General features: G+C 39.0%; 1 protein-coding gene across 1 annotated transcript; it reads left to right on the forward strand.

The window, feature by feature from the left end:
* The first annotated feature begins 1,597 nt into the window (after positions 1–1,597).
* Positions 1,598–2,563, forward strand: LOC141258423 (taste receptor type 2 member 4-like). The gene has a single exon (XM_073673423.1). It carries the CDS (start codon positions 1,598–1,600, stop codon positions 2,561–2,563), a length of 966 nt encoding a protein of 321 aa, XP_073529524.1.
* The last annotated feature ends 10,147 nt before the right edge of the window (positions 2,564–12,710 follow it).

The raw sequence follows: 12,710 nt of genomic DNA on the forward strand, positions 1-12,710 counted from the left end.
TGAGTTCATCGTCCACCACCTTGTCTTCCATATCCGCACCCTAACTCTCTCGCTGAATTTCTGGCAATTGTGTCTCATCATCATCCACCTCTTGCAACATTAATTGCAGTTTCCCACAGTCACCTTCTTGTGACTGTTGCTACTCAAATATTAGGGCATTGCTACATGGGATCTCATGTCTCACTTGAAGCGCGACATGAGGAGGAAGAATCTTTAAATGGAAATGTGAACAGCTCTTAAGAGTGTCCAAGTGTGGGATCACTTGTATTTGTGCACTCAGCATGGTGGGAGGGAGGAGGATCAGGGTGAAGATTATTTGGTCCACATTCACGGCTACTGGGACTGAATGGTGTGGAAGACAGGATGGTGCTGGCAAACTGACTGGAAGCATTATCTCCTATCCAAGAAACAATCTTTTCACACTAGTCTGGCTTCAAGAGTGGTGTTCTGCGGCCAATTACAAAGTGGGACAGGAAGTTAGGTCGACATGATGTGGGTGTTTGTTGTGCTCCCACAGCAAGCACAGTTTCACCTTGCCCATGGCCTCGGCCTCTGCGTGCACCATCAGCATCAGGACTTCCCCGTCTCTTACGACTCACTTTGCCCATTTTAAATGGAGAATAATATTTTTCAGCTTTCAAAAAATGTCAGGATTATTACGGCAATAATATTTGACCACCTCAGATGGACAAGTTTCACTGCCATAGCAGTATAGCGAAGATATTGGTTAGCGGCCTAGTCTGGATGGATGTTTTGAGGGGGTCAACAAGTCTCTTTAGCCTATTTAAAAGGACCTATGCCATAAAAGATTTACAATAATTGCGAGCCCCATTGGAGCTTTTACATTGGGACCCATGAGCTTCAAATTATGCCACTACGAGGAAGAGTTGTCATCAACCTATTATTGATTACATAATTGATTGGTGTGGTCAAAAAATTGACAGGGTTCAGTCCAGGGATTCAGGTAGAAATGAAAGTCAGAGAGGTTTCAGACAGTCTAAGAGTACAGATGGTCACTGAATAGTAAGCTCGTCAGGAGTAAGAGACACATACCAATATCAGACACTGACCAGGTCATAATTGTATTTAAATTGAGCACTCATGCGACACTCTCACACGCACTTTAAACATAACTAAATGGCCTGGAAGGAGAAGACAATACAGTGGTCTTTGCTCGAGGACATGCAAGCCACCCTTCAGTGGAGGAGATCAGTATCGCAGTAAGGGAATCCTCAGGATGCACTTGGCGGCAAGCACACAGCTCATTGATTACTGTATATGATTCATTCCTCCTCAGCTGCAAGCCATGAAGCCAATACACATTGTGGTAAGTATGATCCATGGATGAATTAAGCAATGCAATATATTTAGAAAGTTAATTTACAATGAAAAACATCTTGTGACTTCTTATTTTCTGTTGTGACAGCTGTAGAATAAGCTTTACATGTTATGTGATCTGCTCTGCATTGGTAGACCTGGTCCAGCTCGGAGCCTATGTAATGTAATTTGCATTTGTAATATTTGAATAAATAGAAAAAGGTTGTATTAAGAATTTAATAAAGGCTCACTGTGCAATCAGGACCCTCAAAGTCGAGAGATGGCTTATTTTACAGAGGGTGATACTCTCATCCGGAATCTGGGTCCTCTGACCCTGGCAATAATCATTCTCATACCTGGACTGGTGATACATACATTTATTATTGGTGTCAATGTCAATGACTGGTGGAAAGGACGATCAATGACCTATGTTGACCACATTGTAACTTCTCTTGGGATTTCTAGGATGGGCACTCAATTTGCCAATACTCTCTATTACTTTGTGCTTACATTCTGCACAAGCAGCCTGGACTCATATATTTCTTTGCTTACTATTGATATGTTTTATCTATTCTTTAATTATTCCAGCTTCTGGTTAACAACTTTGCTCTCCATTGTCTTCTGTCTGAAGATCTCCAACCTCCGCACCAGACTGTTCCTGTATCTGAGGAGGATGATATTACCCAGGACTGGTCATTTCATTGCCGTCTCAGGACTTCTCTCCGCTTTGAATGTTCTGATTTACTTGTGGACAATTCTAAATGTAATGATCAAACCTGGAATTTACAATACAACCATGGATAATCCAAACACAGATTGCATTTATGCTAACAGTATATACAATTTTACAATAGGATCCTCCATCCCACTTATTTCTTATTATATCTCATCTATTCTCCTTTTCGCCTCATTGTATCATCACACAATGAAGATGAAGACGAGCAGTAATTTATCTATCAACTTGGAGACATATCACTCAGCGATGAAATTTGTGTCCTTCACTTTCATATATAACTCTTTATACTTCATAGGTCATATTGTTTGTATTTTGTATTGCTATTTTTACTGTATAGACCTTCCATGGCTTTTCATTATCATGGACTTTCTACCGGCACTACATTCCTCCTATCTGATCTACAGAACAGCCAAACTCCGGAGTCAGATGTCCAAGATTCTGAAGAATGTCATTAATTTCTTATTCCAAAGAAAGGATTCAGAAAGAGAGACCATAGAAGCTGTTGATTAATAATGTTTGCAAATTGTCTCTTCAGAGAGGAAGAGGACTAGAACTTTGGCATCACCTACTGAAAGCAGTGATCCTGAGGCTATGTGCCCACGTTGCATAAATGAAGCAGAAAATTTCTGCTTCATTTCTGCAAGTCCTCTCCCGGAAAAACGCATGCGGAATTCCGCACGCGTTTATCGCGCATTTTTCGCGCGTTTATCACGCGTTTTCCACATGCGGAATTGCCTTGCGTTTTTTATGCATTGGACAAAGGCAATTCCGCTTGCGGAAACGCAAAATTAATTGACATGCTGCGGATTTTTGAACGCAGCATAAATGCTGCGGAAAAATCCGCAGCATGTGCATAGAACATGCGGAATCCCCTTGGGGACCATGGGGGGCGGATATACATGCGTTTTACAAGCGTTTCCGCTGCGGAAATTCCGCATCAAAAACGCTTGAAAAACGCTACGTGGGCACACAGCCTAAGGGTCAACATCGACTCTTTAATGAGCCTTGCAATATGACTTAGTCTGATTTGGCTAGGAGAAAGGCTCCGGACTGGATTCTAAAGAGTATTGTTTCTCCTGGTTGAGAGTGGCAAGTCAATTCCTCATGTAATGCATATATTTTATACATAATGTTTCTTCCTTTTTCGCACATTTTTCCTTTTTTTTTGCAGAATGCAGCCAGGCCCTTTAGTGTTGGTTGGGTAAATATGGTCATCTGTCTTATGGGGTGCACTTATATAGTGCTAGCCAGCCTGCCTGATCTAATAGAATGAGCGTCATCGATAAGCTTTAAGCCAAACACGGTGCATCACACGAATCTGCGTGATTGGCGTCCTATGCAAGCTCAATCTGTGTGCATGTTTAATACTACACAGCCACTACCTTTATCATGGGGGTCTGCTGCATCCTCCTAGTGTATTGATAATCTGACCTGGTGTTTATAAGGCTGGTTTCTCTTATGTGATGTTTATTGACAGTGGCAATCCAAGCCTGGCATGTCAGAGTGAGTAGACTAATAAGCCATGTATGCTCATCTGGGAAATTAAATATGCAAATGATCACTCAAAGAGGAATTCTAGCGCCACCTATTTGAAGCATTGATCCAATATCGACTCATTAACAAGCATTGCAATATGACTTAGGATAAAATCCAAACCACAATCTTAATTTGCAGACACAGTGTTTCCAAGAAGAGCATACATGGCTTATAAGTCTCCTCACTCTGATATGCCAAGCTTGGCTTTTCATCGCCCACAAAGAGAAAAGTTACCCCTTAGACCCCAGTCCATAATCTCGCACCTAGCCAAATCGGATCTCATACTTTGCATTGATGAGAGGCAACACCCTGAAACACAGTGTCTGCAAATTAAGATTCTCATTTGACTTCTATCCTAAGTCATATTGACTATGGGGATCGCTGCTTCCAAAAGGTGGCACTAGAGTTCTAGTCCTATTTTTCTTTGAAGAGACAATATGCATATTTAATTTCCCATGCATGGCTTCTTGGTCTCCTCACTATAACATGCCAGGCTTGGCTTGTCACTCTCCACAAGGTAAAACGTTACTCCTTGGACACTAACATAATGTGGAAAATGTATAGGATTTGCCATCAATATTTGATCAACTCCCAAATATTAAGCAGAAATAAATTTCATCCTTTTAATTTATAAAGAATGGCTGAGAATTGTCAAGACTATTTTCGAATACGTTCCTCACTAGCTAGAACTCTCTCAATATATTATGATTGTTCACAAGGTTCCATGAATGAACTTTTCTGATTATATATCCGATATTCATGCTGGAATTATTTCTCTAGCACTTTAGAGTGTGATATAGTTGGATATTACAAATAATAAACACCACATTACATATAAAGTTACAAATTTTGGGGCAAAATTTTGACTTGCATGAAAATTTAAAATTAATTAAAGAAAAAAAGAAGCTGGTGGCAGCTTATGTCTTTTCATTGGCTGTAAGCCATAAACATCAACATTAACAGAAATAAACACGTGAAATAGATCCCTCTGTGTGTAATGATTCTATATAATAGATCCCTCTGTGTCTAATGACTCTATATAATAGATCCCTCTGTGTGTAATGATGCTATATAATAGATCCCTCTGTGTGTAATGACTCTATATAATAGATCCCTCTGTGTAATGACTCTATATAATAGATCCCTCTGTGTGTAATGACTCTATATAAGAGATCCCTCTGTGTGTAATGATTCTATATAATAGATCCCTCTGTGTGTAATGACTCTATATAATAGATCCCTCTGTGTGTAATGACCCTATATAATAGATCCCTCTGTGTGTAATGACTCTATATAATAGATCCCTCTGTGTGTAATGACTCTATATAATAGATCCCTCTGTGTAATGACTCTATATAATAGATCCCTCTGTGTAATGACTCTATATAATAGATCCCTCTGTCTGTAATGACTCTATATAATAGATCACTCTGTGTATAATGACTCTATATAATAGATCCCTCTGTGTGTAATGACTCTATATAATAGATCCCTCTGTGTGTAATGACTCTATATAATAGATCCCTCTGTGTGTAATGACTCTATATAATAGATCCCTCTGTGTAATGACTCGATATAATAGATCACTCTGTGTGTAATGACTCTATAAAATAGATCACTCTGTGTGTAATGACTCTATATAATAGATCACTCTGTGTGTAATGACTCTATATAATAGATTCCTCTGTGTGTAATGACTCTATATAATAGATCCCTCTGTGTAATAACTTTATATAATAGATCCCTCTGTGTGTAATGACTGTATATAATAGATCCCTCTGTGTGTAATGACTCTCTATAGTAGATCCCTCTGTGTGTAATGACTCTATATAATAGATCCCTCTGTGTAATGACTCTATATAATAGATCCCTCTGTGTGTAATGATTCTATATAATAGATCCCTCTGTGTGTAATGACTCTATATAATAGATCCCTCTGTGTGTAATGACTCTATATAATAGATCCCTCTGTGTGTAATGACTCTATATAATAGATCCCTCTGTGTAATGACTCTATATAATAGATCCCTCTGTGTGTAATGACTCTATATAATAGATCCCTCTGTGTAATGACTCTATATAATAGATCCCTCTGTGTGTAATGACTCTATATAAGAGATCCCTCTGTGTGTAATGATTCTATATAATAGATCCCTCTGTGTGTAATGACTCTATATAATAGATCCCTCTGTGTGTAATGACTCTATATAATAGATCCCTCTGTGTGTAATGACTCTATATAATAGATCCGTCTGTGTGTAATGACTCTATATAATAGATCCCTCTGTGTAATGACTCTATATAATAGATCCCTCTGTGTAATGACTCTATATAATAGATCCCTCTGTGTGTAATAACTCTATATAATAGATCACTCTGTGTATAATGACTCTATATAATAGATCCCTCTGTGTGTAATGACTCTATATAATAGATCCCTCTGTGTGTAATGACTCTATATAATAGATCCCTCTGTGTAATGATTCTATATAATAGATCCCTCTGTGTAATGACTCTATATAATAGATCCCTCTGTGTAATGACTCTATATAATAGATCCCTCTGTGTGTAATGACTCTATATAATAGATCACTCTGTGTGTAATGACTCTATATAATAGATCACTCTGTGTGTAATGACTCTATATAATAGATTCCTCTGTGTGTAATGACTCTATATAATAGATCCCTCTGTGTAATAACTCTATATAATAGATCCCTCTGTGTGTAATGACTGTATATAATAGATCCCTCTGTGTGTAATGACTCTCTATAGTAGATCCCTCTGTGTGTAATGACTCTATATAATAGATCCCTCTGTGTAATGACTCTATATAATAGATCCCTCTGTGTGTAATGACTCTATATAATAGATCACTCTTTGTGTAATGACTCTATATAATAGATCCCTCTGTGTGTAATGACTCTGTATAATAGATCACTCTGTGTGAAATGACTCTATATAATAGATCCCTCTGTGTAATGACTCTATATAATAGATCCCTCTGTGTAATGACTCTATATAATAGATCCCTCTGTGTGTAATGACTCTATATAATAGATCACTCTGTGTATAATGACTCTATATAATAGATCCCTCTGTGTGTAATGACTCTATATAATAGATCCCTCTGTGTGTAATGACTCTATATAATAGATCCCTCTGTGTGTAATGACTCTATATAATAGATCCCTCTGTGTAATGACTCTATATGATAGATCACTCTGTGTGTAATGACTCTATATAATAGATCACTCTGTGTGTAATGACTCTATATAATAGATCACTCTGTGTGTAATGACTCTATATAATAGATTCCTCTGTGTGTAATGACTCTATATAATAGATCCCTCTGTGTAATAACTCTGTATAATAGATCCCTCTGTGTGTAATGACTGTATATAATAGATCCCTCTGTGTGTAATGACTCTCTATATTAGATCCCTCTGTGTGTAATGACTCTATATAATAGATCCCTCTGTGTAATGACTCTATATAATAGATCCCTCTGTGTGTAATGATTCTATATAATAGATCCCTCTGTGTGTAATGACTCTATATAATAGATCCCTCTGTGTGTAATGACTCTATATAATAGATCCCTCTGTGTGTAATGACTCTATATAATAGATCCCTCTGTGTAATGACTCTATATAATAGATACCTCTGTGTGTAATGACTCTATATAATAGATCCCTCTGTGTAATGACTCTATATAATAGATCCCTCTGTGTGTAATGACTCTATATAAGAGATCCCTCTGTGTGTAATGATTCTATATAATAGATCCCTCTGTGTGTAATGACTCTATATAATAGATCCCTCTGTGTGTAATGACTCTATATAATAGATACCTCTGTGTGTAATGACTCTATATAATAGATCCCTCTGTGTAATGACTCTATATAATAGATCCCTCTGTGTAATGACTCTATATAATAGATCCCTCTGTGTGTAATGGCTCTATATAATAGATCACTCTGTGTATAATGACTCTATATAATAGATCCCTCTGTGTGTAATGACTCTATATAATAGATCCCTCTGTGTGTAATGACTCTATATAATAAATCCCTCTGTGTAATGACTCTATATAATAGATCCCTCTGTGTAATGACTCTATATAATAGATCCCTCTGTGTGTAATGACTCTATATAATAGATCACTCTGTGTGTAATGACTCTATATAATAGATCACTCTGTGTGTAATGACTCTATATAATAGATTCCTCTGTGTGTAATGACTCTATATAATAGATCCCGCTGTGTAATAACTCTATATAATAGATCCCGCTGTGTGTAATGACTGTATATAATACATCCCTCTGTGTGTAATGACTCTCTATAGTAGATCCCTCTGTGTGTAATGACTCTATATAATAGATCCCTCTGTGTAATGACTCTATATAATAGATCCCTCTGTGTGTAATGACTCTATATAATAGATCACTGTTTGTGTAATGACTCTATATAATAGATCCCTCTGTGTGTAATGACTCTGTATAATAGATCACTCTGTGTGTAATGACTATATAATAGATCCCTCTGTGTGTAATGACTCTATATAATAGATCCCTCTGTGTAATAACTCTATATAATAGATCCCTCTGTGTGTAATGACTCTATATAATAGATCCCTCTGTGTGTAATGACTCTATATAATAGATCCCTCTGTGTGTAATGACTCTATATAAAAGATCACTCTGTGTGTAATGACTCTATATAATAGATCCCTCTGTGTGTAATGACTCTATATAATAGATCCCTCTGTGTGTAATGACTCTATATAAAAGATCACTCTGTGTGTAATGACTCTATATAATAGATCCCTCTGTGTGTAATGACTCTATATAATAGATCCCTCTGTGTGTAATGACTCTATATAATAGATCCCTCTGTGTGTAATGACTCAATATAATTGATCCCTCTGTGTGTAATGACTCTATATAATATAGGAGTTTCACTTTTTTGCATTGAATAACTGAAATAAATTAACTTTTTGATGATATTCTAATTTAGTGAGATGCACCTGTAAGTGTGGGCAAACATCTACTGGAAACCATTTCAAGGCTCACGAGACCCCTAATTAGGTAAAAAAGACAGACTTTATAAAGGGGCCTGTGAGTCTTGAAATTCTTAGTATGTAGAGTCTATCAAATAACGGATCTTTTTGACTGCAGACTTATGAATCCCCCCAGCACACGTACTGTGCGCTGTTGGCATTCTCTGTGCGCTGTGGGCATTCACTGGTTTAAGACCCAAGACTGAAGGGTATGTATGCGCTATACATACCCCCAAGGCAGTGAGCACGGCCTCACTCCATAGACTTGTATTAAGCGAGGCCACGATCTTTCTAGTGATGCGGTTGACCAGTGTGCATGTCCGACAAGAAGGAGCGGCCTCGCTCAATACAAGTGTATGGAGAGCGAGGCCATGCCCATTGGCTGGAGGTATGTATAATGCATACAAACCCACCGTTACTGGGTCTGAAATCGGTGAATCCCCGCAGAGCACAGTGCGTGAGCTGGGGGATTCATAAGTCTGCAGTCACACACAGTGACTGCAGACTTATCGGTTTTGACCGGAAAATCCTTTTAATACCACTGTGGCTTCCACTGGTTTATACTAGAATTGCATCCATACCTATGTCCTCTCTTAAACTTTGAAAATTTACCACTAACAAATATAAAAATCATTGTTCTATTGTTAGAGATGTCCAAAGCCTATCTGGTGTCCAAAGCCTATACCGTCAACTAATAGCCCCCACACTACTCAGTAAAAATGAACTCAACACTTTGGTTTATTCAATCGCTCCTTCTCATTTTTTCAAACAACTGTTTGACTTGGCAAGACATACATAAATTATAGAGACATCACCTTCTCTTAAATGTAGGTTAATGCCCAGTTGTGCCAAACTTAACACATCCCTGTAGTACTGTTAAGACTTTAATTTTCCAGAAAACATGTGCAACAGTCATTGGTCTCGTAGGACTGTATTGAACTTTTTTTGACTTCTTTAAAACAATCACATACTTAGAAATGTCCACACCCCAGCATCATCTCATCCTAATGTGGATTGGGTGATAATGAGGATGAGAAGGAGGTAGAACAGGAGCTAGTTTCCTGCACTATAGACGATACTACCCACACAACTGTCATGCCATTTATTGAATAAACATAGATACAAATACCACAAATAGATTATTTAAAAGACATAGAGGTGCAACCAGAAGGACTCAGGATATAGTCCCTGTAGGGTGAGCTGCAACCAAATATACACCCCGTCACTTATTTATGGATATATTTATATATTTCAGCATATGCACACATAGTTAATAAATGCCCAAATGCAACATAACTTTCATTAATCTCATGAAGTGCATTATGCTGTTTATGCAGCCACACAAGTTAATCCCCGCGCCAAACATAGGAAACAAGAATCATGCGGCAATTATATACATAGATTCAATTGTAGTGACTTACCCATCACAATGGTGACACTGTGACCCAGGAGACACCCACTACAATTAAATCTATGTATATAATTGCTGCTTGATTCTTGTTTCCTATGTTTGGCGCGGGGATTAACTTGTGTGGCTGCATAAACAGCATAATGCACTTCATGAGATTAATGAAAGTTATGTTGCATTTGGGCATTTATTAACTATGTGTGCATACAGGCTCGGACAGGCCTGGCGGGGTGCCAGGAAATTTCCCGGTGGGCCCCGGGCCCCCTGCAGAGAAGACAGAGGATAATTTTTAAAAAAAAAAAAAGAAAAAAAAAGTGGTCACGGGCCCTTTAAGGGCGCGCACACGCACTCTCACCGCCGCTGCGATGCCCAGGACAGTAGCGGGAGGGGCCTGGGAGCAGATGAGCCATAGAGCAGAGCAGGAGCCGCACTGCAGCATCACACTTAGCAGACAGGACCGCACATCTGCTGAAAGTGACGTCACAGTGCGCCCTGCACTGCAGTCTCCCGCCTTAGGAGCGCGTCTGTACTGTACAGGTAGTGTAATATTTTTGTGTGTTTGTATGAATTTTTATGTATATGCCACCTGCCTGTGTGTGTATATGCCTGTGTGTGTGTGCCTGTGTATATGCCTGTGTGTGTGTGCCTGTGTATGTGCCTGTGTATATGCCTGTGTGTGTGTGCCTGTGTATGTGCCTGTGTGTGTATATGCCTGTGTGTGTATATGCCTGTGTGTGTAAATGCCTGTGTGTGTATATACCTGTGTGTGTAAATGCCTGTGTGTGTATATACCTGTGTGTATGTGCCTGTGTATGTATATGCCTGTGTGTATATATGCCTGTGTGTATATGCCTGTGTGTGTATGCCTGTGTATTTATATGCCTGTGTATGTGTTTTTGCCTGTGTGTATATGCCTATGTGTGTATATGCCTGTGTGTGTGTATATGCCTGTGTGTGTATATGCCTGTGTGTGTATATGCCTGTGTATGTGTACATGCCTGTGTGTATGTGTATAAATGTGTGTATATGCCTGTGTGTGTGTATGCCTGTGTGTGTGTATATATATGCCTGTGTGTGTATATATATGCCTACGTGTGTGTGTATATGCCTGTGCGTGTGTGTGTATATGCCTGTGTGTGTGTATATGCCTGTGTGTGTATATGCCTGTGTATGTGTACATGCCTGTGTGTATGTGTATAAATGTGTGTATATGCCTGTGTGTGTGTATGCCTGTGTGTGTGTATATATATGCCTGTGTGTGTATATATATGCCTGCGTGTGTGTGTATATGCCTGTGCGTGTGTGTGTATATGCCTGTGTGTGTATATGCCTGTGTCTGTGTGTGTGTATATGCCTGTGTGTATATACGCCTGTATGTGTACTGTGTGTGTATATGCCTATGTGTATACAGTGTGTGTATATGCCTGCATGTGTGTGTATATGCCTTCATGTGTGTGTGTGTGTGTGTATGCCTGCCTGCGTGTGTGTGTGTGTGTATATGCCTGTGTGTGTGTATATGCCTGTGTGTGTATGTGCCTGTGTGTATATGTGCCTGTATATGTGCCTGTGTAGGTGCCTGTGTGTGCATATATGCCTGTGTGTATATGCCTGCATGTGTGTGTGTATATGCCTGCGTGTGTGTATATACAGTACAGACCAAAAGTTTGGACACACCTTCTCATTTAAAGAATTTTCTGTATTTGCATGACTATGAAAAATGTACATTCACACTGAAGGCATCAAAGCTATGAATTAACACATGTGAAATTATATACTTAACAAAAAAGTGTGAAACAACTGAAAATATGTCTTATATTCTAGGTTCTTCAAAGTAGCCACCTTTTGCTTTGATAACTGCTTTACACACTCTTGGCATTCTCTTGATGAGCTTCAAGAGGTAGTCACCGGAAATGGTCTTCACCTCACAGGTGTGCCCTGTCAGGTTTAATAAGTGGGATTTCTTACCTTATAAATGGGGTTGGGACCATCAGTTGTGTTGCGCAGAAGTCAGGTGGATACACAGCTGATAGTCCTACTGAATAGACTGTTAGAATTTGTATTATGTCAAGAAAAAAGCAGCTAAGTAAAGAAAAATGAGTGGCCATCATTACTTTAAGAAATGAAGTTGAGTCAGTCCGAAAAATTGGGAAAACTTTGAAAGTGTCCCCAAATGCAGTTGCAAAAACCATCAAGCGCTACAAAGAAAATGGCTCACATGAGGACCGCCCCAGGAAAGGAAGACCAAGAGTCACCTCTGCTTCTGAGGATAAGTTTATCTGAGTCACCAGCCTCAGAAATCACAGGTTAACAGCAGCTCAGATTAGAGACCAGGTCAATGCCACACACAGTTCTAGCAGCAGACACATCTCTACAACAACTGTTAAGAGGAGACTTTGTGCAGCAGGCCTTCATGGTAAAATAGCTGCTAGGAAACCACTGCTAAGGACAGGCAACAAGCAGAAGAGACTTGTTTGGGCTAAAGAACACAAGGAATGGACATTAGACCAGTGGAAATCTGTGCTTTGGTCTGATGAGTCCAAATTTGAGATCTTTGGTTCCAACCACCGTGTCTTTGTGTGACGCAGAAAAGGTGAACAGATGGACTCTACATGCCTGGTTCCCACCATGAAGCATGGAGGAGGAGGTGTGA

This window comes from Phyllobates terribilis, unplaced genomic scaffold (genome assembly GCF_046119375.1).
Source record: "Phyllobates terribilis strain yellow unplaced genomic scaffold, ASM4611937v1 Scaffold_3__8_contigs__length_932513732, whole genome shotgun sequence".
Taxonomy (NCBI): domain Eukaryota; kingdom Metazoa; phylum Chordata; class Amphibia; order Anura; family Dendrobatidae; genus Phyllobates; species Phyllobates terribilis.